This window comes from Lynx rufus, unplaced genomic scaffold (assembly GCF_022079265.1).
Source record: "Lynx rufus isolate CCGP_SWC_20201006 ecotype Redwood Valley unplaced genomic scaffold, mLynRuf1.p SCAF_4, whole genome shotgun sequence".
NCBI classification, from domain to species: domain Eukaryota; kingdom Metazoa; phylum Chordata; class Mammalia; order Carnivora; family Felidae; genus Lynx; species Lynx rufus.
The window spans coordinates 125,538,123-125,556,646 of NW_025814856.1; the positions used below are offsets into that span (position 1 = coordinate 125,538,123).

At 39.2% G+C, this 18,524-nt stretch overlaps 1 protein-coding gene across 1 annotated transcript in view; it reads left to right on the forward strand.

Moving 5' to 3' along the window:
* BMPER (BMP binding endothelial regulator) overlaps window positions 1–18,524 on the forward strand; it is a 251,126-nt gene that overhangs the window by 135,342 nt on the left and 97,260 nt on the right. Inside the window, exons 8-11 of the mRNA XM_047096890.1 lie at window positions 3,414–3,523; window positions 7,151–7,291; window positions 9,475–9,579; window positions 12,865–12,910. Coding sequence (XP_046952846.1) covers window positions 3,414–3,523; window positions 7,151–7,291; window positions 9,475–9,579; window positions 12,865–12,910 — 402 coding nt within the window. The remainder of the gene's footprint in view (window positions 1–3,413; window positions 3,524–7,150; window positions 7,292–9,474; window positions 9,580–12,864; window positions 12,911–18,524) is intronic.

Genomic DNA, 18,524 nt, shown 5'->3' on the forward strand with positions numbered 1-18,524 from the left:
TATCTTGTTAAACTAAGGCAGTTTTCTTTTCTTTACAGGATTCACCTGTCAACCCTTCATCTAATGTTTGCCCTCTTGCTGCATGTACACACACACACACACACACACACACACACACACACACACACATGCATGTAATACTTTTTAAGTAACTATGAAGTAATTAAAAGAACAAAAGAAAATTGTTTATACATGCCTGATTAAAGACATTTCCACTGATACGTGTGCTTCCTGGGTTGCCAATGTGTGCTTGTACTCCTGGAATAGAGTTAGCCAGTTCACTGTTGTTGAAATCGTCATGCTTTTGGTCATGGTGGACACAGCATTCCGTCTGAGCAGGAAAGTCATTACAGAAGAGGTGGCATTTGGGGCCTGACATTGAAGATAAGTAGACTTGATTAATGCTTTGAAGCCCATACTATGGATGTGCTGAGTCAACTCAGAAGCTTCTCATATTAGGAATGGCTGTTGTATTGAATGCAGACTTTTCTGTCCATTTGTAGTCATAAGACAGACTACAAAAGGAACAGTAAGTCTTAGGAAACTTAAAAATCTTAATTCTCCCAAATGAGACCGTTTTTGGTTAGGCTAAACCCCAGTGGAATAATGTAGAAATGGCTTAAATTAGGCTGAATGTGGACTCTCTGAACCACTCTTTTGAATGTTTCATCTTAATTTGGGGCCATGATGACTTTGGAACTACGGTAAGATTTTGTGTTCTTCGGGGGTAAAAAGAAATATACCCACACAACAAAAGACAGAAAGGAAAAAAAAAAAGGAAACACTAGGATACTTTCTAGATCCTGAAATCTTAGACTAATCAGACTTTTGGCTGGTTGGACACCAATTTGCTATGACATATTCCTTTGACAGGATTCATTTACATGACATACCTTAGCCTTTTGCATTGCAACATTCTCTAGCTCTCTTTTTTCATTTTCAATGAAGAGACTCATCAGACGTTTGTGTATACTGAGCACCCAATGCACCTCTTAGAATGACACAGCCTAGGATCATATTTGAATCCTACCACCGCTAATAACGATAACACTCATCATGTGCCACTTATTGGGGTTGTTTAGGGAATTCCAGGCTCTATGATAAAGACTTTACATCAATATTTTTAGGTAAAAATTATCTTTGAGTGATAAGGTAAGTAGTTGGTCATATTTTTTTCAGGGGGATATTATTGAAGAGTCTTTTTATTTGGTGACCTACTAGTGCATCAGTTCTCCAATCTATCCATCCATTTGTTCACCTACTCATTCATCCATCTATGCCACAATATTGGGTACTATAAATGTAGTAAAAGCTCCAAGCTATGGGAACACAGGAAGGGGCAGTTCATTCTAAGAGGTGAAAGGTCCTCTGAGGAATAATGTGGAGCTCAACCATAAAATGTATTTTCATTGGTAGGGAAAGAAGCTAGACTATATTTATGTATCTATATCCTGCCTCTTGCCTAAAAGGAATTAAGGTCACTTATAAAGTACATGAAGCACATGTAGATGAAAGATAAGAAAAAGGCAAACCAGGTTATCCCAATTTTTAAACATCGCTTAATTGAAATAATTGAGTAGATGGCCTGCACACAGCTTTCTGATGCCTCAGGGCCTAAAGGAAAATCTAGAGAAAGGCAGAATTTTGTATTTTGCAGGCAGTCCTCTAATTTAGTCTGCAAGCTTCCACAAGCTTCAAGAAACTCAGGACCTGGGGGTGCACATAAGAATGCCTGTCTTAGTTGGATTATTAATACTTGCTAGGAGCAAATACAGTCATTTAGTTAGATTTTGTCTAACCACGAAAGTGTTTTTGGTTGCCTACTTTCATATTAGCATTTTATGTATTTATTTATTTATTTGTTTGTTTGTTTATTTATTTATTTTTATTTTTTTTTCATATTAGCATTTTAGGCAGAGAGGGTGGTATGTTACTGCAAGGAGGCATTATTGTTACCATTTTACAAGTGAACTAAGTGAGGCCTGGAGAACTACTCAAGGTCACTAGGGAGTCCATATGTGGGACCCAGACTATAACTCACTGTCATCTTTTGAGGCAAGTTTACTTCTGGTAGTAAGAACCAAGCTAGTAATTTAATTCTGCATCTATACCGTATCCTAGCCTTGAAGTTGACTCTAACAGGAAGATGGCGTTTTTTGTGATTCCTGTTAATGGTAATTCCAACAATTTGAATTCTGAGAGTGGCATTTAGTATGTGCCTGTAGGTATTTTCAGCATTTCACTGGGCCTCCTGATAACTAGAGTTTGCTTTTAATCTTTCTATAAGAAGAAAGAGTGTGGAGGTGCCTGGGTGGCTCAGTCAGTTAAGTGTCCGACTTCAGCTCAGGTCATGATCTCACGGTTCGTGAGTTCAAGACCCATGTCGGGCTCTGTGCTGACAGCTAGTTCAGAGCCTGGAGCCTGTCTTTGGATTCTGTGTTTCCCTCTCTCTCTGTCCCTCCCCTGCTCGCTCGCTCTCTCTCTCTCTCCCCCCCCAAAAAAATTAATAAAACATAAAAAATTTTAAGAAGAAAGAGTGTGGTTGTAAATCTAATGAGTGATTATGAATCTTCATCTTCTTAACATGTTGCTTGACTCAAGCAACATGTCAGGGATGTTTTTATATGCTCCAGGGAGTAGAAGCTCACAATTTGAAAGAAAAGATGAAATTGGATTGCATTCTTTGTTTGGGGTTACTTTTTGGACCTTTTGATCATAAATCAAATCTTCATATCAGGGAAAATCAAGCTAATTTTACAGAAGTGTGATGCCTGTGAAAGCTTGGGCACTTGACATGTGGGTTGGATTCTGCCTCTATGTGCATTTTGAGTTAGTGCCATCCTTTATACCAATGGACTTGTAATTTCTCCAGCTGAGATGCTATATCATTGGTTCTCCTTTTCACTCATTCTAGTCCTTCTTGGAATAGCTTGACTTCCTGTGCCTCTTCCCTGCCAATACCTACTTCCTGGATAATTTTACTTATTCTTTAAAATGCAGTCGAGGCATTGCATCTTCCAAGAAGTCTTCTCTGTCCTCCCTGTCCCCACAGTTCCCAGATTGTCTTCTTTCTGGAACTTACCATATTGTATTTAAATCATTTTTGTGAGTTTGTCTCACCGGTAGACTGTGAACTCCACGAGGGCAGGTCAAATAGATCTGGTCATCTTGGTTCACTATGATGGTAATAAAGATTTGTTGAACTTACAAGATTCAGTGTGGAGTCAAGCTCTTTATAATAAAAACTTTCTAAATTAATTACTCCAGGGAACATCTGGCCGAGGACTATTTTTGTGCACCAGATTTACCTGGTCTTGTGAGAATGTTTAACAGTCCTGTGATAGAATTGTTGATGACAAAGTGGGAAATCCTGGCTTCTGTCTTGCATTAACCATGCCGTTGCTTCCCTCTAGGTCAGAGGAAAGTGTTTGACCTTCCATTTGGAAGCTGCCTCTTTCGCAGTGATGTTTATGACAACGGATCTTCATTTCTCTATGATAACTGCACTGCATGCACCTGCCGGGTAAGGTGGTTCTGAGGGGCTGTGATCCGACAACGATTGCACTGGGGACGTTACTGTTAACTTTATAGCCAAACATAATGATCAGTCATTTATTGGAAGGAGGCATTATGAATGCCATTTTACTACTTGAAATCATGCTTAAGGTTGTAAGGACGTTCAAACATAGGACCCAGATTACAATTCACTGTTACCTTCCCAGGACCTACAAGTTAGCTTCTGGAGGTGAGAACTAAAGTCTGAGGGACTGTCCTAAGGTATTTTCTAAAATCAGACACAGAGTGTCTCTGGCAGCGTTCTCTGGTTCTAACTATCCAAGATGAGCTCCTTAACATACCACATAATAAAAATGACTTTAATCACATTCAAGAGAAAAGAAAGGCAAGGATTTACAGTTCATCACAAAGATAAACCTGGTAGTTTGAGAGGGGAGTATTTATGTGTTGTTCATTGTACCATTTCTTACTTGAAAAGTAAGAAAAGCATTGCTTGCTTTTTTCAAAAGGCAACCAGAGGCCTAATGACTGGTAAAGAAAGAATTCCGCAGCTCCAGAATTTTAAAGGAATACACGGACCACATTCATTGACTGTGCTTATACAGTGATTTTTTTTTTTTAAACCAAGAAGAGAACCATCTTAATGGAAGATTTTAGAATCATTCATTAGTGAGTTAATGCAAACATCTGTGTGACATGAATTTAGAAGAATACATTTTGGCGGTGATGGTTGTTGTTTTGTCTTTAATAGCTAAAGGGCTAGAGAGGGAAGGAGGAGAGATTTGCTCAGTGTCAGCTCTGAGTCAGTAGCTGGGATTAGAGTTCAGAAGTTCCTGATTACTTGAGGCATGCTTTGTTAAGAAGCATGCACTACTTCAGGGAAGTGGCCGAGTAGGGGCTGAACTGTCTGTTCCCTGGCACTGAACACTGAGTATTTCCCAAGCCTGAGAATACTTTCCTGAGACTCCTTCCTCTCTTCCATGGTTTATATTTTCCTATGCTAAACCTATAGCCACTCCTTCTGTTTGCCTTGGCCTTCATCCTCATGACTTCTCTTCCTCTCCAGGAATTTCACAGGTTATAGCTTCCTCTTGAGGATGCTAAACCTTTGATGAAACACATCACATCCCCAAGTTCTCTTGATTGCAGGAAAGCCAGACGTCCCACGGATGGGAATTTGTTATGCTTGCACTGCTCTGGGTCTCACGGATTCTTTGAGAGGAGATCAGACAGTATTTCTCAGTGCTGAAAAGAAGTGTAATTAATACTGTTCCTTCAAGAGATTTGTGTGTGTGTGTGTGTGTGTGTGTGTGTGTGTGTGTGGGAGAGAGAGAGAGAGAGAGAGAGAGAGAGAGAAAGAGAGAGAGAGAATGAGTTCACAGTCATCTTTGGGAAATTGGATGTTTCAAGAATCAGGCTACAATTTTGGATTGTCATTTTGGATAATCATTATTATTTTCTATCTGCTTGGAGCTTCCCTCTCCAGCATCTCCACCCAGTGCCATGACAGGTGCAGGAAATTATTTCATAGTACTCTGAACACAGAGTCTTTATGGCAGTGATTTATTTTTAAAACCAATTTTTAAAACACAGAATCTTTGTGCCTTCATATTTGATGATTCCTCTACCTTGAGCGACCTCATCTTCTTTCAATTTGAATAGCAAACTCCTCTTCATGCACAACAGCCTCTCTCAGATGTTAGCTCCTCCCCTAGTGACTGACTAGGGGACTCACATAAGTAGGTAATTGTCCCTCTTTTCTGCTACCTCTATACCTTTACTAGTTCTGTTAATGACATTATATTGCAATTTAATAGTCCACATGGTTCTCTCTCCTTTTGCCCTGTGAGCTCCTTGTAGACAGAAGCACATCTATCCATCTCAATATTCTCATTGCTTAAACTAGTGCCAGGCATATGATCTAATGGGTGGTGTGTGTGTGTGTGTGTGTGTGTGTGTGTGTTTGTGTGTGTGTGTAATGAAAGCTGGTGTGTCTACCATGAAGTATGCATTACTTGAGAGCTAGTATGTGTCCTTGTTTTTCAAACTAGAAATCAATACGTGCAGTTTGGCAAAGGACTTTTTTTCCCCCAATTAATGAGTTGACCTATAATAATTTCTATGTGCCAGAAACTGTGCCAAGTACTTTAAATATTTCATTTAAGCTGCACAATAAACCTGAGAAGTAGGTTTTTGAAGATGAGGAATCTGGGGCTCACGGAGATGGATTTGCACAAGATAACATACCTAATGGATGAACTGGCATTCCCCCCTGGTCTTGTCCAATGCTGAGTCCTATCCATTATCTGATGTGGTAGAACCTTAAAAATAAAAGACAACCAATGCCATTTTCTTAAAAGGATCATCACATTGTTATAGTAATTTTAGATGGATAAGTCAGTAGGAGTATAGGAGATAATACCAGAAGTACCTGTTGAAGTCATAGGATTAACATAGAAGCTGCCGAAGTTACATACGTTGATTTATACAACCTGTTTGAATGAGTTATCTCTCAATACTAACTAAGGAGAGGGCTTGGTCTCATTTCCCTATCATTGGTCTGATACTAATTCCACACTGTGAAGGGATTGTCCATATACCAGGGACCCTGCTTTCCTCCCTCCCTGCCTGCCACCAAGTCTCATAAATATTTTGCTCTTAACATTCATTCTAGCTGATAACCTACTCCAATGAAATTGCATCTTGTTGGATGGGGAACTAGAAGAGTTTACTTTTCTTAAACTGCTCTGAACTTTTCTTCGACATGTTGTTCAATGAATTGGCAGGCACAATTTACTTGGCTAGAAATCAAGCCATACCTCTTAAAGTTACAGATATAAACTCATCATTTTCAGAGGTTAAGCGACCTGGTTAAGATTACATATTTAAAAAAAAAGATTACATATTTTATAGAAGAGTCTAGAATGGTCAGTTTTGGCATAGCTCATTCAATTCTTCTGTGGACATGGAACACACTAAGGAATTTTATCTTGAGGAGGAACATTAGCTCTTAATTTTTGCTATTTGATTGGATATCATGCCTTTATGCTAAACTCCTCAAAGGTGGCAAATGCCCTCAAGGAGACCCAAGAGAGTCATGTTAATGAAAAGCATGCAAGAGGAAAAGGTCAGGAAGAGGGAAACTGGTTGGCCCATAGTGAGTTGGACCTTCTTGCCACACGCTGGCCAGAGTGGAATCATCAGCTTCTTGAACGTTAAATTATAAACACTTGGAAAGTAGTGAGGGTATGTCACACTATTCATAGCTTCTTCACCTTCTCATCCGGATATTTAGTCAGCAAATAACATTTTGAAGTAGATGAAAGATTTATTACAACAAGTTAAAATATGATTTCTTCAGAATATGTTTTCTTTTGGGGGGGAAGGGGGGGTGAAGAGAATCAAGTAGTCTTTATGCTCAGGGCAGAGCCTGACATGGGACTCGAACTCACAAACTGTGAGATCATGACCTGAGCCAAAATCAAGAGTTAGTCACTTAACCAACTGAGCCATGCAGGTGCCCCCAGAATATGTTTTAAAGCAGTTAGTTGTGGATTGTTAAAGGAAGGCCAGGTAAGATGGTTGGTAGAGATGGAAATCATTTTTAATTTCTGGTTTGCCTTTGGGTCCCCAGGACTCTACTGTAGTATGTAAGAAGAAATGCTCCCACCCTGGTGGCTGCATCAGAGGGGAGGAGACCTGTTGTGAAGAGTGCCTCCTGCGAGTGCCTCCAGAAGATGTCAAAGTGTGCAAATTTGGCAACAAGGTTTTCCGGGTATGTCACAAGCCAAGCTCATGGGAACTATTGTACTATACTGAAATGTAAAAAGCTCCAGATAAAAGGCAGATTGGAGTATTCCATATTTTGTAGACACATATGGGGTGTGTGTGTGTGTGTGTGTGTGTGTGTGTGTGTGTGTCTATGCGTGCACAAATGTAATTATTTATATGGCAATATATATACATATTTTTAAAATCAAATATACATGGGGCAGAGAAGCAACTGTTTGAAAAAATGGTTTTCTTCAGCTTTATTTTTGCTTTATGAAGTGTTTTAAGCCTGTAAAACATTATTGCCTTTTCCAAATGTGGTCATCCAGTGATGGGGATTGAGCTGAAGATACCCCTCCACCCCCACCCACCTCCGGATGGTACTGTTATGGGAGCCCAAATGCTGAGGACATCTCATTCAGTCAGAGATGCTCAGTGTCCCTTTCCAAGATGCTGATGGTCCTATAGCTTAATACTTTTGGAACTTTTTACAAAGCTGCTTTTTCAAAGAGAGATTTTCTCACTTGGAAGATATTCAGGTAAGGATGTTCATGCTGGCCCAGCCATTGAGCAAAGGTGAGAGAGCCTTGCCCCAACTGACCTAGCACGGTTGTCTCCTGACCATCTGCTACTTATCAAATACTACCCGTAGTTTTCTGACAGCATAGCTGTGCAGTGACCATGTAAACGTCAGGATGAAGACTGTTGTATTTGTCCAAACTGCTTTCCATTTAGTTTTTTGGGTGGAGGGAGTCTTTCTGTACCTGAGGTATCATCTCAGGACATTCTTGAGACTGGGACCCTCAGAATCAAGTCAGATGTGGGAGATCCTCATGTTGTACTTGGCCAGATTTCCTTTTGCATTGATGGAGTTGGAAGGAGAGTCTTGATTCTTATGGAATCAGTAAGAAGACATGATGTGTCATGCCCAAAAGAAGGGGGTCACATGTGTGTTGTATTTACACCAGGCTTTCAGAGCCACTCATGTATCCTTTTTACATAAAGTCATTCTTGTGTTTCCAGAGCACCTGGATGCAATAGACCCCCTCTCACATTGGTATTGTGTGCAAAGTGCTTTCAAGGCTCCTGTACAAAGGTTCCTTTATGTGATGAAGCCTAAAATAATTTACAGAGAGTCATCTTTGAAACGCCAAGTCCTAGAAGTGTGCACACAGAGAATTTGGACTCGTCAGATGCCCTTTAGGACAGATTCAGTTAGGTCTTTGTTTCTCGAGAAATAAAAGGTTCTAGTAGTCCTTAAATAGCTTCAAAATGTGCGAAGGAAAAGGAAGAGGAGTCATCATCAAAATCTGAGATAGTTCCTCTGTTTTTAACAAATTTTTCTGCTTATATCTACAAACTCAGGAAGGAATCTTTGTTTTGTTTTCACATCCAACCCTTGTGCCTGTATCTACTCTTGCATAAGCTAGGATGCACATCCCTGTGTGTTCTCCAGAGATACAGGGCTTCTTGTGGCTGGGTATTTGGCAACTGTATATTATAGATTCAATGAGCCAAAAATATTCCTCAAACAGCCCTTTCTGGGCTAGAAAATGTGTCCCAAGGTGCTATCTAGCTTTTAGGGAGGAAAGTATCAGACAGGCAGGGGCATGGTATCTCGGAGTATTCCATCTGGGCTCCACATATTTGGATGGCTTGCTGATCAAGTGTCTGCCTGGGCAATGAGAGTCCTGTGAATTAGCCTCTGTTCTTTGAATGGATCATACCCTGTGTGGTCCAGAACCATGTCACATGTGGGAATAAATTCACCACCTTTGTACATCTCAACTGCTGCTGCCTGGAATAGCTTAAACACTTCAGGTCTATCACACAGGAACATTAGACCTTTGCTACTGCATCATGTTCAACTCATGCTTGTCTTCCAGGGTGAAGCTAAGTAAACAATGTAGGAGGAACATGATGCAAATATGGTTTGGTTAGATGCATAAGAATTCTTTTTATATCCTGGAGGGGGAACACACACACACACACACACACACACACACACACACCTACACACACCTTCAAATTGGGTAGGTGTAGATAGACACCTCAGAGTAATTTAGTCTGATGATGGATCTCTCACTCAGAGTAAGAAATGCTCTCCTTGGCAGAGAAATCCCAGCCTGTTGGATTAGTTCCCATCAGCCTCCAGCTGATAGCAGAATCTTGTGCTCTCTCCCATAGGATGGAGAGATGTGGTCCTCTGTTAATTGCACCATCTGTGCTTGTGTGAAAGGCAAGACAGAGTGTCGAAAGAAGCAGTGCGTTCCCATCAGCAGCTGCCCGCAGGTATGTCTGGAATGCAGGTTGACTTTTTCTTTACCTTCAGGTCTTGGGAAACGTCCTACCTGTGGCATGGCCACATGCCGTCTTCTGAACACAGAATCTAGATTTCCTGGTAGTTCTAGGTCCCCCAATAGCCACAAACCCCCTTTGCAAATTTCTCTCCTTCTTTTTTGCACATTTCTCTCCTTCTTTTTTGCACTTCCCACCCAAATTCTAGCCTTGTAGGAAAATAGCTCCTACCTTACACTTGACCCAAGTCTCCTATTTCTCATTGACTTCTCCCACTTCTTTGTTTTAATGTCTCCAACTCCTGTTAGATCTGCTCTCTTGATCCTTTTGCTGGGTTTTCTGTTGAACACCATATTTTTCTCTTTTCTTTTTCCTCTTCCCAAATCAGAGATTTCTTCCCTTCGCCATTCAAAGTGTATGTAGTTGTTTATTAATAAACTCCCCAAGGGGTTTCTCTGGCCTAGCAGCACCCCCGACCCCTTTACTGACGTTTTCCCTCTCTAACCTTGGCCTCCACTGTAGCCCACAATGGAAATAGTGCCCCTATGGAAATATCTCTTTTCAGAAACCCACAGTTCCAGCATGCTGAATAAAGCAATCATTATCTTCTATGGCTTGAGCTTCATTGAGTTCACCTCGGCAACTTGAAACCTTTCAAGGTTTTATGCATTTTGGGAAAATGTCAAACCTATTCAATACCTTCCAGTGAATGAAAAAATATATCCATATATTCAGGACATGTCCTCCCTTCTCTGTTATAGACAGCTTTTAATTTTATTCACATCTGTTATTATTATAAACAAAAAGTTGCTGTTTTTACTTGAGTGCCAAATGAGGCACAAAAAAACAACAGCTGTTGCTATTGCACAACTGAATGAAGGGGGGAGAGAAAAAAAGGGGGGAAAAACCCTAATTAGTCTTGCTTTAAAAAGCCTCAGACATAAAACTGAAAATCTCCCATAAAAGAAAAAAAAAAAAAAGGGAGATACAATAAGTAGACTTGAACATGGTCTGCTTATAAATATTCATTGGGAAAAATGGGATCACATCATTTATGCCAGTCCTTGGGGAACCCTCACTGCTAATGAACTCCTGCAGCACATGTTGGTAATAATGGGCTTCCTTATTCTACAAGACAAAAACAGGATGCTGTGCCAACCTGGTGGCTCAAGTAACTAGCCCCAACAGGCAGTGGTGGAGTTTCCAGCTTTACTTGAGTCCTGCCACTTGTGGCAGGGTTGATGGGTTTCATTGTCCTCTTGCTGTGGGGAGGTCAGCGTTCTTTATGTCCGTGGCATCTTGTTAGCATCTCCTCTGTGGGGGCCTCATTTGAGCCAGGAGCATCCAGCTCTCCAAGTGCAGACCTTTCCTCCCCCTCCTGGTCTTGTCAAAGCTTGTCTGGGCCCGGCTCCTGCCCCAGGGGCCACCTTTCTGCTTCTAGGCATCTTTCCAGCCTTTCCTCCGGTTTACATTTTCCCTCCTCAGGGGCCAACATAGGACTTTGGAAGATAACTTAGTTCTACCATGGAAACCCTGTTAAATGCTTATTTCCCCTCCCTTGCATTGCCTGGGGAAATTTAATTTTTTTTTTTTTTTTTTTTAAAGAAGCAGACTATATTCCCTGCTCTGTTCTTCCTGGCTACTGCGCCTCTTTTTTTTTCCAGAAGTGTGGGTGCCTTGTTGAAGGGTCTTATGGTTGGACTTCCTGTCCATCCTCCCCTGAAGCCCTCCCCAGAGGCGAAGGAGTGCCTTTTGTGAGAAGGCCTGTAGGGGGTTCCAGTGAGGACGGGTCATTATAACACTTCCATCTCATCATCACTGATGCATACTGAGACTTTCTGTATAGTCACAGGACATTACTCTGTTAATGTTGAGACCACCCCTCTGAGTTGAGTGCTGTTACTAGACCCTTCTTACCAGTGAGGTCACATGTCCGGAGTTTTACAACATATAACTTGGGAGCCTAGACTTCATAGCTTGTGCTTGATTTATTCCTTATATGATTCAGTGAGATTACCAGCCGCACTCAGTTCCAGGAGAAAGGAGATGGCAGTTTCTGCCAAGGTGCAGATGTGGGGGTTCATATAGTCACCCTCTATTAGGGCCTTGGTTCAAATTGTTCTGTACTCCCTCGAGGCCACTACTCCAGGGGGAGCCAGCCTCATTGATTTTGGCTAGAGCAGACCTCATTTGATCTTGTCCTCAGCTTCTTTCAGTCACAAGAAACTAAAAGGGGCCTCTGTGCCAAATAGAAATGAATAGAGCTTTAGGCAATGAAAATAGGTCCTAATGCCCCAAACCAAGGGAGAGCTGAGTGAGCTGAGAGACTAAGTTTTAAGTCGCAAAGTTGTCATAGCTTTTAATGTACCATTTTAGGCCTGGCTCTGCTGCAAAAATGAATTAGATGATGTTCTAGTTCCTCAATTATCAACCAGCATTTTTTAAGTCAGTATGATTTTTTTTTTTGAGTACCTAAATCTATTCTATATGCAATTGATCAGTAGTGGCAATTGACCACATTTCTTTCTTTTTGTCTCTGAGCTTCGTTGAGTCAGAGATAAGACAATGCCATTTTCTGATGTCGGCCCTGAGAGTATGTTTCCTGTTTTTAACGTCATGCATTAAAAAAAATGAGAAACAACGGAATATAGGAGATTACATTGTATTTCCAGAAAGGTAATGGAAAACTACTCAGCATTTCAAAACCCTCAGCTTCATTGGCTTTGACTGGATAACAGTGACGTAACATGGATAGCATACCACTTGATGAAAGAAGAAATCCTGAATGAATGTGATCTGCAGCACAGATATTGTCCATATCCATAGGCCTGCGCTTGGGTTATGATGTACTGTTTGGGCCCCTCCAACAAACAAAGACAGAATGAAGGCCTTACATGGGTCGAGAGGTTGATAGACGATTCTCATTTTTATGTGTGTGCTTGGTCTCTTGAGGGCTAGTCTGGATATAAGTGAAAAGGTGTAATCCAGACTGTCTGCATCTTCCCTCCATGTGAAAAAAATCACACCAGTGAGTCCTTTAGATATTGTATTTCTCAGAGGATAAGAACAGGAAAGCTTTCTGAATGACTTTGCCTGGCGTTAGAACCTGATACTTCTAAGTTCATTTTCACTATCATCATCACCATCTGAGCATTGAGTTCAAATATAGCTCGGACTGATTTCATTAGTTGAACTGGTATTTTAAAAAGTTTGGTCTTCAGCGTGCCCTGTTTCTTAACATTAAGCTCTTGTGTTTTTTGTTTTTTTCCTCTTGATTAGGGTAAAATTCTCAACAGAAAAGGATGCTGTCCTATTTGCACTGAAAGTAAGTTTATTCCTTTGGAAATTGCTATTAATATTTGCTTCACCTTTTATAACTCAGCAAGAAAAATGGTGGTATAAGTTTTTGCACATTTTGTGTCTCTAGGTATGGGATGGGGTCATCCCGCTTTTCTACAGACTTTAAATCAGTTGGAATCCCCTCTCAGAAGCACCACTGAATAGTTCCATTAGAGTTTGTTGCTAATAGAAATTTAGAAGTTAAATGGTCTGATGAGGTTTTAAGAAGGACCACATTGGGGCGCCTGGGTGGCGCAGTCGGTTAAGCGTCCGACTTCAGCCAGGTCACGATCTCGCGGTCCGTGAGTTCGAGCCCCGCGTCGGGCTCTGGGCTGATGGCTCAGAGCCTGGAGCCTGTTTCCGATTCTGTGTCTCCCTCTCTCTCTGCCCCTCCCCCGTTCATGCTCTGTCTCTCTCTGTCCCAAAAATAAAATAAACGTTGAAAAAAAAATTTAAAAAAAAAAAAGAAGGACCACATAACTTAATATGCATTTTAAGTAATAGCATCTGCAGTCATAGCAGTTAAGATGATATCCAGTAAAACAAACAATATACATAATCTAGGAGGGATTTTCCTTGTATCATTATAAAGCCAAACAGCCACACTTATTTCCTCCTCTCCAACCCCACCCTCTTTACCATTTCACCTTGGCACGTTTGGTGCTGCTATTGGCAGAGTTAAACAAGAGGTCTTTAGGGTGGCAATGGTTTGGCCATCCTGTTATTTTTTTAATGGTTATTTATTTATTTTGAGAGAGAGAGAGACAGAGGCAGAGACAGAGTTCACGCTTGTGTAAGCAGGGGAGGGGCAGAGAGAGGGAGAAAACAGACTAGTGTTTCTCTCCTCTGCCAGCATGGAGCCCAACATAGGGCTTGATCCCATAAACCGTGAGATCATGACCTGCACTAAAATTAAGAGTCAGCTGCTTAATTGACTGAGCCACCCAGGCACCCCAATCCTGTTCTTTTTAACTGAGTTCTGGAAGGTTCTCTCCCCAAAATGGCTTATTCTGAAAGCTGACTGAGACTGCACTGCTAATCACTCAGAGCATAGCAACAAGTTCAGTGTTACCCCACATGTGGACATATGACTAGCAAATTGCCATTTTAGTCCTCTTCAAATTCATATGGCGTTGAGACAGCTTGCACTTTATCTATTTATTATTTGTTTATTTATTTATTTATTTTAGCTTCGTGTGTGCAGCTTTATAATTCAACATCTGAATACACTACAAAGTAATTACCACAAGTCTAGTTATCATCCATCACCACAGAATTAACCTTCTTCATCCATTTCATACACATACCTTTCCCCCATCACCTTCCCCTCTGGTAACCACTAGTCTGTTCTCTGTATTTCTGAGGTTCTTAAAAATTTTATTTGTTTCTTTGCTTTCGATTATACACATGAGTGAAATCACGTGGTATTTATCTTTCTTCATCTGACTTATTTCACTTAGCATAATACCCCCAAGGTCCATCTGTGTTGTCACAAATGCAAGATTTCATTCTTTTTGATGGCTGAATGATATTCCATTATAGAAATATACCACATCTTCTTTATCCATTCATGTATTAGTAGACACTTAGATTGTTTCCATATCTTGGCTGTTGTAAATAATGCTGCAATGAACGTAGAAGTGCAGATATATTTTCAAATTAGCATTTTTTTATTCTTCAGAAAAATACCCAGATGTGGAATAGCTGGGTCATATGGTAGAATTTCCTGAAGAATCTCTATACTATTTTCCACACTGGTTACACCAATTTACACTCCCACAAACAGTGTACGAGGATTGTTTTTTCTCCACATCCTCTCTAACACTTGTTATTTCTTGTCTTTTTGATAATTGCCACTCTAGCAGCTGTTAGGTGATATCTCATTGTGGTTTTGATTTTCATTTCCATAACAATTAGTGATGTTGAACATCTTTTCAAGTGCCTGTTGGCCATCTGGATGTCTTCTTTGGAGAAACGTCTATTCAGAGCGTTTGCCCATTTTTTAAATTGGGTTCTTTGTTTTTTCATTGTTGAGTTATATGAGTTCCTTATATAGTTTGAATATCAGCTCTATGGTATGCAAATATCTTCTCTCATTCAGTAAGTTGTCTTTTCATTTTGAAGATGGTTTTCTTTGTTGTGCAGAAGCTTTTTAGTTTGATGTAGTCCCACTTGTTTATTTTTGCTTCTGTTTACCTTGCTTTTGGAGTCAGATTCACAAAGACGTCCCTAAGACATGTCAAGGAGTTTATTGCCTGTGTTTTCTTCTAGGAATTTTGCGGTTTCAGGTTCTACATTGAAATCTTTAAACCCAGTTGAGTTAATTTTTTTTCTTTTTTTGAAATGAAATTTCTTTTTTATATGATTTCTTTTTTATATGAAATTTATTGTCCAATTAGTTCCCATACAACATCCAGTGCTCATCCCAAACGATGCCCTCTTCAATGCCCATCACCTACCCTCCCCTCCCTCCCACCCCCCATCAACCCTCAGTTTGTTCTCAGTTTTTAAGAGTCTCTTATGCTTTGGCTCTCTCCCACTCTAACCTCATTTTTTTTTCCTTCCCCTCCCCCATGGGTTTCTGTTAAGTTTCTCAGGGTCCACATAAGACCATATGGTATCTGTCTTTCTCTATATAGCTTATTTCACTTAGCATAACACCCAGTTGAGTTAATTTTTGTGTATAGTAAAGATAGAGGTCTAGTTTCATTCTTTTGCATGTAGCTCTTCAGTTTTCCTACAGTCATTTATTGAAGAGATTGTCCTTTCTCCATCTTATGTTCTTGGCTCCTCTGTCATACATTAATTGTCCATTTATGTATAGGTTTGTTTCTGGGCCCTCAGTCCTACTCCATTGATCTGCATGTCTGTTTTTGTACCAAAAAAATATGATTACTATAGCTTTGTAGTATAGTTTGAAATCAGGGAGTGTGATACCTGCAGTTTTGTTTTTCTTTCTCAAGATTGCTTTGGCTGTTTGGGGTCTTTTGTGGTTCCATACAAATTTTAGTATTATTTGTTCTAGATGTGTAAGAAATGCATTTTGATAGGGATTGCATTAAATCTGTAGATTGCCTCAGGTAGTATGGGCATTTTAACAATATTAATTCTTCTAATCCATGAATATGAAATATCTTTCCCTTTATTTGTGTCTCCTTCAATTTCTTTCATCAGTGTCTTATAGTTTTCAGTGTACAGTTAAATTTATTTCTGGATATTTTATTCTTTTTGATGCAATTGTGAGTGAAAAATTTTTAAAAATTCTCTTTGTGATGTTTTGTTATTAGTGTGCAGAAATGCCCAGATTTCTGAATACTGATTTTGTACCCTGAAAGTTTACTTCATTCATTCATTAGTTCTAATTTTTTTTGGTGGATTCTTTAGGGTTTCCTCTATATAGTATCATGTCATCTGCAAATAATGATAGTTTTTCTCTTTCCTTTCTGATTTGGATGATTTTTATTTCTTTTTATGGCCTAATTGCTTTGGGTAGTCCTTCCAGTACTACGTGGTGAGAGGGGCATTCTTATCTGGTTCCTGATCTTAGAGGAAAAACTTTTAGCTTTTTGTGGTTGAGTATGATGTTAGCTGTAAGATTGTCATATATGACTTAATGTTGAGGTATATTCCCTCTATATACACTTTGCTGAAAGTTTTTATCATAAATGGATGTTGACTTTTGTCAAATGATTTTTTTGCATCTATTGAGATTATATTATTTTTATCCTTCATTTTGTTAATGTGATGTATCACATTGATTGATTTGTGGTTGTTGAATACATCCTTGCATCCCTGGAATAAATCCTACTTGATTGTGTATATGATCCTTTTAATGTGTTTTTGGATTTGATTTGATGATGTTTTGTTGAGGATTTTTACATCTATGTTTATCAAGGATATTGGCCTGTAATTTCCTTTTGGGTGGTGTCCTTATCTAGTTTTGGTATCAGGGTGATGGTAGCCTTAAAAATGTGTTTGGAAGCTTTTCCTCCTCTTCAATTTTTTAGAAAATTTTGAGAAGAATAGGTATTGAATCTTCGAACGTTTGGTAGAATTCACCAATGAAGCTCTCTGGTCCTGAATTTTTGTTTTGGGGGAGATTTTTGATTATTGTTTCAATTTCCTTACAAAAAATTCATCTATTCAGAATTTATATTTCTTCATGATTTAGTCTTAGAGGATTGTATGTTTCTAGGAATTTATCCCCATTTCTTCTAGGATATTCAGCTTGTTGTCATATAATTGTTGATAGTAGTTTCCTATCATCCCTTATATTTCTCTGAGGTCAATTTTAACTTTTCCACTTTCATTTATGATCTTATTTCTTTGAGTCTCTTTTCTTTTTTTTCTTGGCTCGTTTAGCTAAGGGTTTGTCAATTTTATTTATTTTTTCAAAGAACCAGCTCTTAGTTTCATTGATCTTTTTAATTGTCTTTTTAGTCTTGATTTCATTTATTTCCACTGTGATCACTATTATTTCCTTCCTTCTACTAGTTTGGGGCTTTGTCCTTTTTTTCAGTTCCTTTAGTTATAAAATTAGATTGTTTATTTGAGATTTTTCTTGTTTCTTGAGATAGGTCTGTATTGCTGTGAACTTCCCTCTTAGAACCACTTTTGTTGCATTGCATAGGTTTTGGTATGCTGCATTTCTGCTTTCACTTGTCTAGTTATTTTTGGATTTTTCCTTTGATTTCTTTGATGACTTATTGGTTGCTAAGTAGCGTGTTGTTTAATCTTCATGTTTTTGTATTTCCCTTTTTTTCTTGTAATTAATTTCTAGTTCCATACTATTGTGGTTGGAAAAGATACTTGATATGATTTCAATTTTCTTGAATTTATTGAGACTTTTATGGTTCAACATGTGCCCTGTCCTGGAGAATGTTCCATGTGTACTTGAGAAGAATGTGTATTCTGCTGGTTTTGGAAGGAATGTTCTGTATAATACCTAACTATTAAGTCCATCTGGTTTAATGTGTTATTTAAGGCTGATGTTTCTTTATGGATTTTTTGTCAGAATGATCTATCCATTGATGAAAATGGGATATTAAAGTCTTCCATTATGGTATTTCTTTCAATTTTTCCCTTTAGTTCTGTTAATATTTGCCTTATATATCTTGGTACTCCTATGTTGGGTACATATATATTTCTAAGTGTTACATGTTATGATGTAACATTTAATATAAACTTAATAAATCATTTAATATAAATAAACAAGACATTAACATAAAGATGTTATATCTTCTCTCTGCATTGACACTTTTATTTTTATGTAAATACCCTTCTTTGCCTTTTATTACAGTCTTTGTTTTTTTTTTTAATTTTTTTTAACATTTATTTATTTTTGAGAGACAGAGAGAGATAAAGCACAACAGAGGAGGAGCAGAGAGAGAGAGGGAGACACAGAATCCAAAGCAGCCTCCAGGCTCTGAGCTGTCAGCACAGAACCTGATGCGGGGCTTGAACTCACGGACTGTGAGATCTTGACCTGAGCTGAAGTCAGCCACTTAACCAACTGCGCCACCCAGGCACAGTCTTTGTTTTAAAGTCTATTTTGTCTGATATGAATATGACTACTCCAGCTTTCTTTTCATTTTCATTTG